Source organism: Sminthopsis crassicaudata, chromosome 4 (genome assembly GCF_048593235.1).
Source record: "Sminthopsis crassicaudata isolate SCR6 chromosome 4, ASM4859323v1, whole genome shotgun sequence".
NCBI lineage: Eukaryota > Metazoa > Chordata > Mammalia > Dasyuromorphia > Dasyuridae > Sminthopsis > Sminthopsis crassicaudata.
This window is the reverse complement of record NC_133620.1, coordinates 419,173,324-419,186,293: the sequence shown is the minus strand read 5'-3', so window position 1 is coordinate 419,186,293 and position 12,970 is coordinate 419,173,324. Positions and strand designations below refer to the sequence as shown.

At 31.9% G+C, this 12,970-nt stretch overlaps 1 protein-coding gene across 1 annotated transcript in view; it reads left to right on the top strand.

Moving 5' to 3' along the window:
• Positions 1-12,970, top strand: part of COL11A1 (collagen type XI alpha 1 chain) — a 257,944-nt gene that overhangs the window by 214,511 nt on the left and 30,463 nt on the right. The window contains exons 51-54 of the mRNA XM_074262824.1: positions 97-204; positions 642-695; positions 1,586-1,639; positions 3,990-4,043. Of these exons, the coding sequence (XP_074118925.1) occupies positions 97-204; positions 642-695; positions 1,586-1,639; positions 3,990-4,043 (270 nt within the window). The remainder of the gene's footprint in view (positions 1-96; positions 205-641; positions 696-1,585; positions 1,640-3,989; positions 4,044-12,970) is intronic.

Below are 12,970 nucleotides of genomic sequence, written 5' to 3'. Positions count from 1 at the left end.
ATAAATGAGAAAGTTTTAAGTGGATTGCCATTATTTTCTCTCTAACATGTTTCAGTATAGAGCCTTTAAGTTTATCTTTTTTATTATAATATGCAGGGTCCAAAAGGTGAAAGAGGAGAAAAAGGTGAAGCAGGGCCTCCTGGTGCTGCAGGACCTCCAGGAATAAAAGGACCCCCAGGGGATGACGGACCTAAAGGCAACCCAGTAAGTAAACCAACTACCTTAAAACCAAAGGACTGATGCAAGTCTCTAAGAGAATTTTCAAGAGTTGTATTTAATAGATCTGGAGCTTCTGAATCAATAATAAGGGAAATATATTGTACAAAAATAGAGGGGAAGAGAGGTTTTGTTGTTTTTTTGTTATTGCTGGGTTTTTTTGTTTGTTTGTTTGTTTTTTGTTTTTTTGTTTTGGTTTGTTTTGCATAGGCAATTGGCCTTGAGTGACTTGCCCAATGTCACACAACTAGGAAGTGTTAAGTATCTGAGCCCCGATTTGAACTTAGGTCCTCTGAACTTCAGGGATGGTGCTCTATCCACTGCACCACCTAGCTGCCCTTGGGAAGGAAAGGTTTTAAAGCTTTTTCTGTTCCATTGGAATTCATTAGTTGACTAATTTTTTTCCCCTTTTTCAATTTTTCTAGGGTCCTGTTGGCTTCCCTGGAGATCCTGGTCCTCCTGGTGAACCAGGACCTGCTGTAAGTATCCTAGAAAGCAAAAGTCCTTTAGAAAAATATATTCTTATTGTTGCTTTTGTTTCTGTAGTAAAATGGCCTACATTTGAATATATATGGAGTCATACTTGGAAAGGGAAAAAATATATCTTTATTATAGTTAAAACATAGCTAGATGATAGATAAATAGTTGAATGGACAGATACACTGATTATTTGATAATTATTTATGTTCTAGATATGATACTGAGCTGACTTGCTTAAGAAAACAAGATCATCCTTATCGGAGCTTAGAGTCTAATGGAAGGGATATAATACATAATTTACATGCATACTTCTTATTATTAAGGAAATATTGCATCAACTGGCATGAGATGGTTTTGATAGGAAAGTGTCCTGGAAGGATGAGTCCAAGAAAAATATGGAAAAAAGATTGTTTATTAGAACCAAGGGACTAAGAGATCGAATCTAGGTTACAGGTGGGAAGGAGGTAGAAGTCATGAGCTGATAGAGAAACATGGCATGAGAGCTTGTTTTGCTGGTGGAGTATGTACAGAAATAAGTGGCAGAATGATTGTGTACTTTCTGACTCCTTAATCCTCTTCCTGACAGGTCTTTTTCTATGGGAAAGAATATTTCTCCATATTCCCCCTGAAGCAAGAATGTTCAGGTCTATAATGTGTTCTTTGAGTACTCAAACTAAATTCCAACAATTTCACTTAAGATTGCAGGACTGCTACTTCTTCTGGCCTGGGGGCAGTGCCATGCCTTTGGTTGTCCAATCTGTCATGATATTAATAAATGTTGACATTATATTAGTTGGAATAGCTTACTCTATTTTCATTTCTGGCAAAAAGTGGTGACCAAAGGTAAACTAATACAAATCATTTAGGTTTCCTCTTATTGTTCTTCTAGGGTCAAGATGGTGTTGGTGGAGATAAGGGTGAAGATGGAGATGCTGGTCAGCCTGTAAGTAAGCTTTTATATATATTTTTATTATCTTAAGGCTTTTTGGGAAAATAAGTGAAGGTAGTAAGCTTCTTAGGAAGCTCATGATGGGGTGTAATATTTTCTCGGAGAAATCCCATTGTTCTTTTAGTTTCAAATTGTTTTTTTGCAAATTATCTATCTAAGACTTAGTGTTTTTGTTTGTTTATTTGTTTTGTTTTTCCTATGTTACCAATATCTGGTGGCTTTAAAAATCTGATGCAGATTTATTGCATGGAATTTATTGTTTTTTATTTGTCTGTTTTTAAAAATTATTTTATGGTACAATATTCAGAGAAATGAAGGGATAAATTTTTTGGGATAAATTTTTTTCAAGTTTTAAAAACTAGAGTTGTCTGAAAGTGGAATGGACTATATAGAATATAGTAGTTTCCCCATCACTACCTTTTTAAAGGAGGAAAAACCATTCAATTAGGGAATAGCAAAGAGGAGATTCCTGCTCAGATATGATGTTACTTAGTCAACAAACACTTATTAAATGTTTTTCATGTGTCAGGTCCTAGTGCTAAGATCAAAAAAAAAAAAAAAAAAAAAAAAAAAAAAAAAAAAGAAAGAAGGCAGTTCCTGGTCTCAAAAAGACTGCAATGGAGGAGAAAACATAAAAATAACTATATTCAAATAGGCTATATGCCGGATAAATCAAAATTCTCACAGAGGACAGGCACTAACATTAAAGGAGACAAGAGAGACTTTATGTAGAAGGTAGGACTTTACCTGGGACATCTGGAAATGCAAGAGGCTGAGGTGAGGAAGGAAGAATATTTGATGGATGGGAAATAGCCAGTGAAAATGTCCAAAATACAGAGATAGTGTGAGAAAGATTCATCAGACCAGTGTCACTGATTTGAAGAATATATGGAAATGGGATATAGAGCATAAAACACTTGAAAATGTAGAGGGTAGGGAGCAGATTACAAAAGTCTTTGAATGTCAAAGCAGGATTTTTATATTTGATCTTGTAAGTGACAGGGAGAAAGTTGAGTTTATTGAGTAAAGGTGACATGATTAAATCTGTACTTTGGGAAGATCATTTTGACAGCTGTGAGGAGAATGGACTGGAATGGGAAGAGATTTGAGGGAAATCAAACAAGTTATTTCAGTAGTCTAGGCAAGACTGATGAACACCTGAACCAAGATGGTGACAGTGTCAGAGAAGAAAAGAGGAAATATAAGTGAAATGATAAGATAAAAAAAAAAATATTGACTTTAGCATAAGAGGATCTGGGTTGAAATTCTACCTCAGACACATTATCTATAAATGCACCACCATGGGCAAGTGCCTTAATATCATGGTTCTCATTTTCTTCATCTATAAAATATAGAAATTGAAATAGCATCTAGGGGCCCTTACAATTCTAAATCAATGATATGATGAATCCATGTTTGCAGTATCAATTCTGAAGCTTTATGTGGATTGTGGATTTTTTGTTGAAATTTAAGGGTTAACAGGAATGCACTCTATTCCCATCCTCAGATATTTTACTTGACCAAATTCTTCACTTTACACTGCTGGTTAAAATCCCACAAATTAGACATTTGTTCAATTATTGAGCAGTTTCTTTCAGAATTTAAAAATTAAGTCACAATCTTAACATGAGTTTTTTTTTTTAAGATGTGAACACTAATTTTTATTTTTATTTTAGTTTGTTTTTACTTTTTAAAGCTTTTTTATGTTCAAAACATATGCATTGTTTTCAACATTCCCCCTTACAAAACCAAAATGTTCCCTCCCTTCCCCCACTACCTCCTCTAGAAACAAGTAATTCAATGTATGTTAAACATGTTCAGTTATTTTATACTTATTTCCACAATTATAATGCTGAGTAAGAAAAATCAGATCAAAAAGGGAAAAATGAGAAAGAAAACAAAATGCAAGCAAATTACAAAAAAAAGTGAAAATACTATGTTGTGATCCACACTTAGTCCCCACAGTCCTCTCTCTCTGATGGCTCTCTTCATCACAAGACCATTGGAACAGACCTAAATCACCAACATGAGCTATTTTAACTGGGATATTTTCCTGTTAACATCTAAGAAAACCTATCAAGGAAAAGAATCTTTTGATATAGACATAATTTTATTAAAAATTTAGTAGAGCAGATAATTGTCAATATGATTCCTAATCATGCCCAGATCTATAGAAGATTAATCCTTTGACTAAGCAAGTGAGGGGTGAGAAATCTGTGAAAGGGAAAAAGTGATGCTTTGCAGTGCAAGTGTAGTTGGATTCAATAAAAATAACTAATTATAAAGATACTGGGGCATTAAATTGACATTTTGTTCTTTAATATGTATATTTCACTTTTTTCAGGGTCCTCCTGGTCCTTCTGGTGAAGCTGGACCCCCTGGACCTCCTGGAAAAAGAGTAAGTTTTTAATTTTTCATTTGAAACTTTTTCAAATGTTTTCTACTATAGCCACACTTTTAGGTTTGTGTGAACAATAATTTGAAGAAAAACTTAAAAGGAAGACAAACTATAGGGGAAATGGTATAAATAGTTTAAATGTTTACTAATAATGCATTTGTTTGAAATTATATTTTCATTATTATGATAAAAAAATTCAGCAGTTATCACTAATTTCACATTTACATTCTTTGGGCTTCCCTAAATATTAGTGTTTTTTTTTTCTTTTTTTATTTTATTTTAGACCTAATTATTATCTACTTGCAAAGACTAATGATATGTAAATGATATAAAGGTATTAGGATTACTTTCTGGTACTGATATATAATTTGACATTAGGAGTGAAGTGGGAGAAAAATTGGGTTCCTCTTGTCTAAAACTCAGTTCCCTCTGGACAATTACAGGAAGTCTATTAGGGGAACAATTCAACAAATACATATGGATCAGAATCTAAATACTTCCATTTAATCTTTGAAGCATTGTGATCATCACTTTTACCATTAATAGTTATTTATGGATAAATGGAGCATTAGCATAAACTCAACCTCCATCCTGGAAATATGTTAACCAAAAAAAAACAAAAAAACAAAAAAACAAAACCTAATAATTAAGACAGGAAGATTTTTGGCATTAAATTATAGTTTGCTATTGTTGTTATTGTTGCTCTTCAAATTGAATAGAATATATGACTTTTATGACAAAAGGGCCAGTTTTAACTAATTAGGGTCCTTTCTTTCCTCCCTCTCTCTCCTTTCCTTCCTTCCTTCCTTCCTTCCTTCCTTCCTTCCTTCCTTCCTTCCTTCCTTCCTTCCTTCCTTCCTTCCTTCCTTCCTTCCTTCCTTCCTTCCTTCCTTCCTTTCTTCCTTCCTTCCTTCCTTTGTTTCAGGGTATACAAGGTAGTTGTATCAAATGTTGTAATATACATACAAATATATATATATATATATATATATATATATATATATATATATAAAATTCTTTATAAACATTAAAATACTATGTAAATTTTTACCATTGTTATTTTTATTCCCCATTCACAAATTTTTTTTGTGTGTGTGTATCTTGCCCAGTTTCCAAATGTTTCCAAGAACAAAAAGTTTTTAACAACAGAGTCCTTTTTTTTTTTCTTTAGATTTATTTCCATTCAGTGGTTTCGGGTCATAATTGGTGGTACTGTTGTTTTCCAAAGGTAGCCACTCTATTTTAGGAGGAAATCCTGCTGAATTTCCTCAACTTGGAAAGAAGGAAGGGTCAAAATATTGGACTCCTTTCTCAACAGTTTACTTCACTGCTTTCCCCAACTTTTTCTACATTAGATATGAATCTCATAACTAATAGCTTCAATATCTCTCATTTTCCTCCCACTCAACAAATGTTAACATTGTCCTTCTGAGATCAGTCTTCTATTAAATGGCTTGCTGTTTTGTTTCATTCTGTAAAATAAATCCAATGATTTTTAAATGTATTCAAATGAAGTCTTTGCCTAGATCTTTATTTGAAAGGAACTAGGTAATACCAAAATTATTTTATTCTCAAAGGTAACTAAATTATTTCTGTGGACAGATATCTTCTCTAAATATACAAAATACTTGAGAAGAAAAACCCATTATCTTTAATAACATGATATCTTTTGTCCCAATGGCTAGTCAATTGATTGTTGTTATTTAGTTATTCATTCTGAATATTTTCTATCCCTTATGGAATTTTCTTGGTAAAGATAATGGAGTAGTTTGCCACTTTCTTCTTTAGTAGGTCAAGGCAAACATAGATTAAGTAACTTGGTCAGGGTCAAATAGATAATGTGTATTTAATTTGAACTCTGGTCTTTCTAACAGGAGGCTAGCACCTCTGTTCTTTGAGCCATCTAGTTGCCTGACTAATTTTTTCACCTACATATTACTCCCTCATTAAAAAAAAAAAGTAAGCTCTTCTTTCTTTATTTTGAGAATACAGAATCTAGTGATAAGTAACGCTTTGTGATGTATGAGTATGAAGTCATCCTTTAAATTTCTACATTCATTCACAGAACCCTAATTCATTGGCTATTATTTGCAATGGAAGTGATATAGAAATGAAATAGGTTATAATTTCTCTACCTTTAAGTATTTTTATTGCCTATGTAGGAAAATTTTGCACACACATAGCAAAATGCAAGATAACTTTTAAAAAACATATAAGAGCTACAACAGGTTTATAAGCAAATTGAAATGAGGGAGTCACTAATAATCAGAATTATGTAGCTTTTTGAATTTTCAAGGCCCTACTGAAATACCACTTCTTTGAAACACTTGCAACCATTCCATTCTACTCCTTTCACAATGCTGTCTTTTCTCTTATGAATTTCTTGTTTATTATGACACAAATATTTGGCACCTGTGTGCTTCCTTTAGTGTTATTTGTCTTTTTATGTGTGTGTCTCAACTTCTCAACTAGATTATAAATGCCTTAAGGTGAAAGGTTGTCTTCTCTGTAACCATCATGTTGTCATCATAGTCACTTACTCTTTGCATAGTAAGTGCTCAATACAATTAATTATCTGATCGATTGGCAAAGTGAGAGGCTCAAAATAATACTCTTTATCGGCCTATCTCTGAAGCCAAATGCTTTGATTAACAGTTATATGATTGATTGTGGTTGATTAGCTATAGAATTGTTTGGAGAATTAAATATTCTCACTGGATGTCATATCTCAGTGGCAATAATGTTGGTCCTGTGGTTTCCATAGCTAAATATATATTTGTTGCTTCATGTCAGTGAATTATTGGAACAAGAAAGACAAAAATCAAAAGCAAACTTCAGCTTTCTGTAGATGACAAAATATGCTCGTTAAGTTTAAACTGTTCAGGATACATAGGGCCTTGTAGACTCACATTCATCATATTTGTATGCTTTTAACCCCCAAGCCCTCAAATAAGTGATGAAGTACATTGTAAAACCCAAGGGGTGGGACTTCAGTGTCCAAAATCAACTGTGTCTACTCAAGTGCTACCCAAAACATGGACAGAATGAGAACTGTGCAAAGTCAGACACATCAATCCTCTTTGGCATATACATCGCCTTCTTAAATTATGAAGTACCATGCACTGTAAGTGTAGCATAAGCCATATACATTATTTATGTTCAATAAATGAAGCAAGCTATAAAATAAAATTATACCTTGAGTTGCAGAAACATGCTTTGTTTAAAAAAATTACTTCTGAAGTCTGGAGAAATTATTTGTGAAAAAATTGAGTATTTGATGGTGTTCAAATACAATTGACACTGATGTTTTAAGTTCAGCTTTGCATAAGACAAAGCAAAGGAAACACTTGGCAGCTAAATGTCAAGTATCTTTTAGATTTCCATAGACAAATAAAGATTTTTTTCAAACCCCCACACTAATTTTTTCTCTTAAATATTCAATCGGCCATTATTATTGTTGTACAGTTATTGTCCAGTTATGTTTGACTCTGTGGCCTCATTGTTTTACTGTCAAAGACATCAATATAGTTTTCTATTTCTTTCTCCAGCATATTTTACAGATAAGTAAACTGAGGCAAACAAGGTTAAAGTGATTTGCCTGAAGTCACATAGCTAGTAAGTGTTTGGTGTCATATGTAAACTCAAGAGTATGAGTCTTTCTGACTCAAGACCCAGCATTTTATCCATTACTTGCCCATATTCAGCTCTTACCTTAAATTAATTATATGATCATATATTTATAGCTTCAATAGCTTTAATAGTATATTATTCTTTGAGTACTTTTATGCACACAGTATTACACTAGGCACCTTAGAATAGAAAGGACAGAACACCAGGATTTAAGATGTTTACAACTTCAGAAAAGTCAACACACGTAGATACTGAGACTACAACTGCCCAAACCAGTGGGAGTAGAAAATGGGTGAAATTTTTTTTGTTGAGATTTAGATGCTTTGAAAAATGTTTTTGTTCTGCATTTCACCTCCATGATGTGATTAAAAGTTAAAAGACATTTAGAAACCTTTTTCTTCCCTTCTGATCTTAAATAAGTATTATACAGAGGGGGAAGCAGAAAAGAACTAAAATCAAGAAATTGTAGCTGGTGATGATACCTTCCATAAATCATGACCAAAATGATCTGAACTATAACTAATATGAATTATGCCATTCTACCTTCCATTCAGACAAAAAGCATAGCAAAAGATATAATCACTTCTTTTTTGGACATCTGAAGATTTGTAGAGACAATCAGATATAGTGATGAAGCAGATAGGTAGCTCAGAGCATAGAAAACTAGATCTGAAGTCAGGAGATCTATGTTCAAATGCAGCCCCAGAAACTTAATAGTGATACTAGTCAAGTCACTTTACCTGTTTGATACAGTTATCTCATCTGTAAAATGGGATAGCACCAACTAGTTCCTAGGCTTGGTATTAAATGAAATATTGCTTGTAAATTGTTTTGAAAATCTTAAAGAGCTATCTAAATGTGTGATAAGAAATTATCCTTTGAATCTAGGAAGCATAAATATTTCTAACATCTTATGATATCCAGTTGCTAGTGGTATGTTCTTATAGAGCTCCTCTATTTACTTTTTTGTTATCAAATATCATACACTAATCAATCAATTACTCAACAAGCAAAAACTTATGTTTGACAAATTAGCCAGACATCTTTTGACATTGCTAACCATTGTCCCTTTTCAGAGACACATCCCTGAAAAGAGAATTAATTTCTGTTTTCTTCCTTCTAATTGAGAACCATGTATAATGTTCTTATGATAATCAACTGTAAAAGTTTAAAAAAGGCAATAAGAAATGATGTTGATGAAGCCAATTGATATATGCAGAAGTATAGATATGTACATGTAGTTACAACATATATGCTTATATATTGTGCATATACTAAATCTATACACATGCATACAAAATTCATATCTCTATAATGTGTGATCCAGGTGAAAAATATTTTATAGTTTTATAGTTAAAACCCTCACTGATATTAAAATTGATAATGACAGAAAAAATAATAGATCACTTATTTTATCAACTAGTACAGTTATTCATAAAATTTTAAATGTAAACTAATAATAATGTGATTGCAAGTTTTGTCCCAGGATTGTTTCCATCTGAATTCCATTCCTCCTTCCTGTTTCTCTTTGTCTCTGTCTCTCTTTCTTCCTTTCTGTCTGTCTGTCTCTCCCTCTCTATATACATGGTGAAAAGAATAAAATTGTTAACAGTGAAAAAAAACATGGCTTAGGATAAAAGATTAATCTCAAAATCAGGAAAATCAGTATTTACATACTACTTCTGATACATGCTAACTGTAATGAAAAGTCTTTTACCCTCTTGGTGTCCCAGGCAAGTCAGTAAATCTATACCTTCAAAAGAGATACTGATGGGCAGAGATCGAGACAATTCTTTACTTGGAATTCCTCATACAGAGAAATTACAAGCCTGAAGCTATTGTTGTTATTTTTAAATTATTTTATTATTATTATTATTATTATTATTATTACTGTTGTTATTATTTCAATGTGGATATTTATATAGCATTAAAAGTTGTGCAACATGTTATGCAAATTTTCTAATGCCTAATATGCATTGGAAACAAGTTTTAGGGAAATTTATTACCATGGCATTCTTTGTACTTTAAAAATAAATATTTTAGCCATGTAACATTTTCTTATTATATTGCAAAACTAATGCTGTTTCAAAGCCACTTTTTGTGCATTTTGTCCTTTAGAAATTATCCATTTTGACACAATATTGATTGAATATGAAAAATCTTATAACATATCACAAATTGTTGCTTTTCCTAATTCCTTCATTCTCTTATGCAGAGTAGAAAATAATTTTGGGACAAGCTTTTAAAAATTTTTAGGATCTGTTAGAGGACTATAGGAGGATAAATAGGAAAAAGCTTCAAATATTTATATGATATTTTCATAATTATATGATTATCCCAGTATTTATCATTTGCAGATTTTAAATTTATAATTTAAACTCAAATAGATGATTTAGTTGATAGATATAAGATAGGAAGTCCCAGACTTGATTTCAAATTTTGACTATGAGACCCTGTACAATCCACAACCTCTCACCCTTAGTTTCCTTATCTATGAAATAAAGATAATAATAAGATTTACCTTCCTAATTTATAGTGAGTATTTAATGAGATAAAATATTTAAAACCACTTACAAATTTAAATGCTAGCTATTGATAAGGTGGGAGCAGTAATAGTGATAGGAGGAGGAGGAGGAAGAAAAGAGAAGAAGGAAGAGATTACCTAAGGCTACAGTACAAAGATACTACCAACAATTGTCTCTTAATAGAGATATTAAGTATTTTGGGTCTTTTTTAATTGTTTATATAGACTGATTTTTTGTTGCTCTGGTGAAGAGAACTCCTTAATAGTTTAATTTAGAAATGTTTATCCTCCGTGGCAAAACATCAGCTTAAATCTTTCATTAATTGCTCAGTAATCCATTTCAGACACTTAAAAGCAAAATTAGTAAGAATTTTAAGGCTATGAATTATGAAGCTCTGTCATTATTATCAGGCTTCTGAGAACTGTTATGATTTTTCATTATGAATATTTTTAATCAAAACTGATTGAGTATGTTCATGTTATAGAATATCTACAGATATATCAATCTTTAGGTGGTCTTTAGCCAGCAATTATTTGTATTGTTTACTCTTGAAGTATGACAATATTATTAAAAACAAGTTGAACACTACTTAATAAAATGTGTTAAATTGTTCCCTGTAATAGGCATGTAAACTGGCATGTTTAATTAGTTGTGTTTATTTTATGCAAAAATCTATTTGCTCTACTAGTTTAAAGCATATTTATAATGGCATTAAAATCACCAATAAAATTGTAACCAGGTCTGTTTTTAATATTCCTGATTAATATTTTCGTTCTTTTTAAAGTGTCAACTTAACTAGTTTAATATATTCAAAGCTGTATAGTAACTCAAAGCATCGAGGTAGCTAAAAGGAAAAACTAAATGTAAACATAATTTCATTCCTCATTACTTTTGCTGCTGTCTATCTGTGACTTAGATCTCTGCATACAAACTCATAAAGAACAATGTTTCTGATAGCTTCAAAATTATGGAGAGAAATTCGGATGACATCCGATTAAACCTCTTCATTTTACAGATAAGGGGACTCTGGCTTAGAGAGAACAGTTTTGCCCTGATTCACACTGGGAGAATTAAGATTTTGAACTTAGATGCTCTGAGTAAGATTTATTTAAAATGGATTAAAAGAGGTAGTCAACAAAGACATTGGGATCTTCCTGATCTCAATGCTGTGGAGACCTAGGTTCCAAGATTTTCTCTGACACATCTTGTTACTCTGAGCAAATTGTTTGAACTTTCAGTATTCTACACTTTAAGATTATAAATTGCAGAAAAGATGTTGAGTTGCATTGGGAGAGGGAGTTTCTTTTTTCTTTACTTTTTTTTAATTGAAGCTTTTTATTTTCAAAATATATACAAGTATAATTTTTCACCGTTGACCCTTGAAAAACTTTGTGTTCCAATTTCCCCCTTTCCTCCACCTCCTCCCTTAAATAGCAAGTAATCCATTATATGTTAAACATGGTAAAAAAATTATATATAAATGCAATATAGGCATACATATTTCTACAATTATCTTGATGCACAAGAAAAATCAGATCAAAAAGAAAAAAAAAGAGAAAGAAAATAAAATTCAAGCAAATAATAATAAAAGAAGTGAAAATGCTATGTCATGATCCACATTCAGTTCCAACAGACCTCTCTTTGAGTATACATGGTTCTCATCATCAGGTCATTGAAATTGGCCTGAATCATGAGAAGAAGTTTCTTTCTCCAGGAATTTCCAATAATATACTAATGAAATAATGGATTTAGTCAAGATTCCACTTTCTTTAATGGATCCAGTGCTGAATTGATTCCTCCTGAAAATTCAGTGACAGCTATTGGCAATATATGTCACTGCTATGTTATATTAGTCCTTTGCTATCACAAAAAAATGAATGATGGGCATTCAAAAAGTGTTTTAAAGTTTGCAAAATTTCACACAAAAAGATTTGCAATACAGTTACTGATGATCCAATTTTCCCTTAAATATTCACAATTAATAGAATAAATCATTTGTATATATTTATACATAATATTTTTTCCATTCTAAATACCCCATACTATTTTCAATCAATCCTGAATCATTAACCTAAGATTTTTCACTTGGACATATTTCAACCTAACACATGCTCTTCCTAGTCTCTGATCAGAAATGAACATGTCACTCTTTCTGTGGTCTGACTATAGCAGAATATAGCTAAATTATTACTTTCTTATTCCTGGAAACTAGATCTCTTTTAATGTAGCCTTATATTGCATTATATTTTTTAGTCGGATACATTATAGATATTTCATAATGAGCTTTCAATTTGTTGAAAGTAAAGAGTGTTTTTTTTTTTTTAAATCACATATATTGAAACCTATTTTTTACTTGTGATGTTGATTTGGTTTAATTCAAATTTAAGATATTATTATTTCATTATATCTTATTTGATTTCATCTGCAATTCTAGCCTATTAAAATATTAAAATATTGCTTGAATGCTGATTCTGTCATACATTGTTAATTATCCTTCCAAGGTTTGTATCATCCATAAATTTGATAAGGATGCCATCAATACTCCTATCCAAGTCACTATTGTTTTTAAAAGAAGTTAAGATCAGGGGAAGCCAGGTGGCGCAGTGGATAGAGCACCAGCCTTGAATTCAGGAGGACCTGAGTTCAAATTTGGTCTCAGACACTTAATACTTCCGAGTTGTGTGACCTTTGCCAAGTCACTTAACCCCAGCCTGGGGGGGGGGGGGGGAATTGAAAAAAAAAATAAAATAAAAGAAGTTAAGATCAGACAAA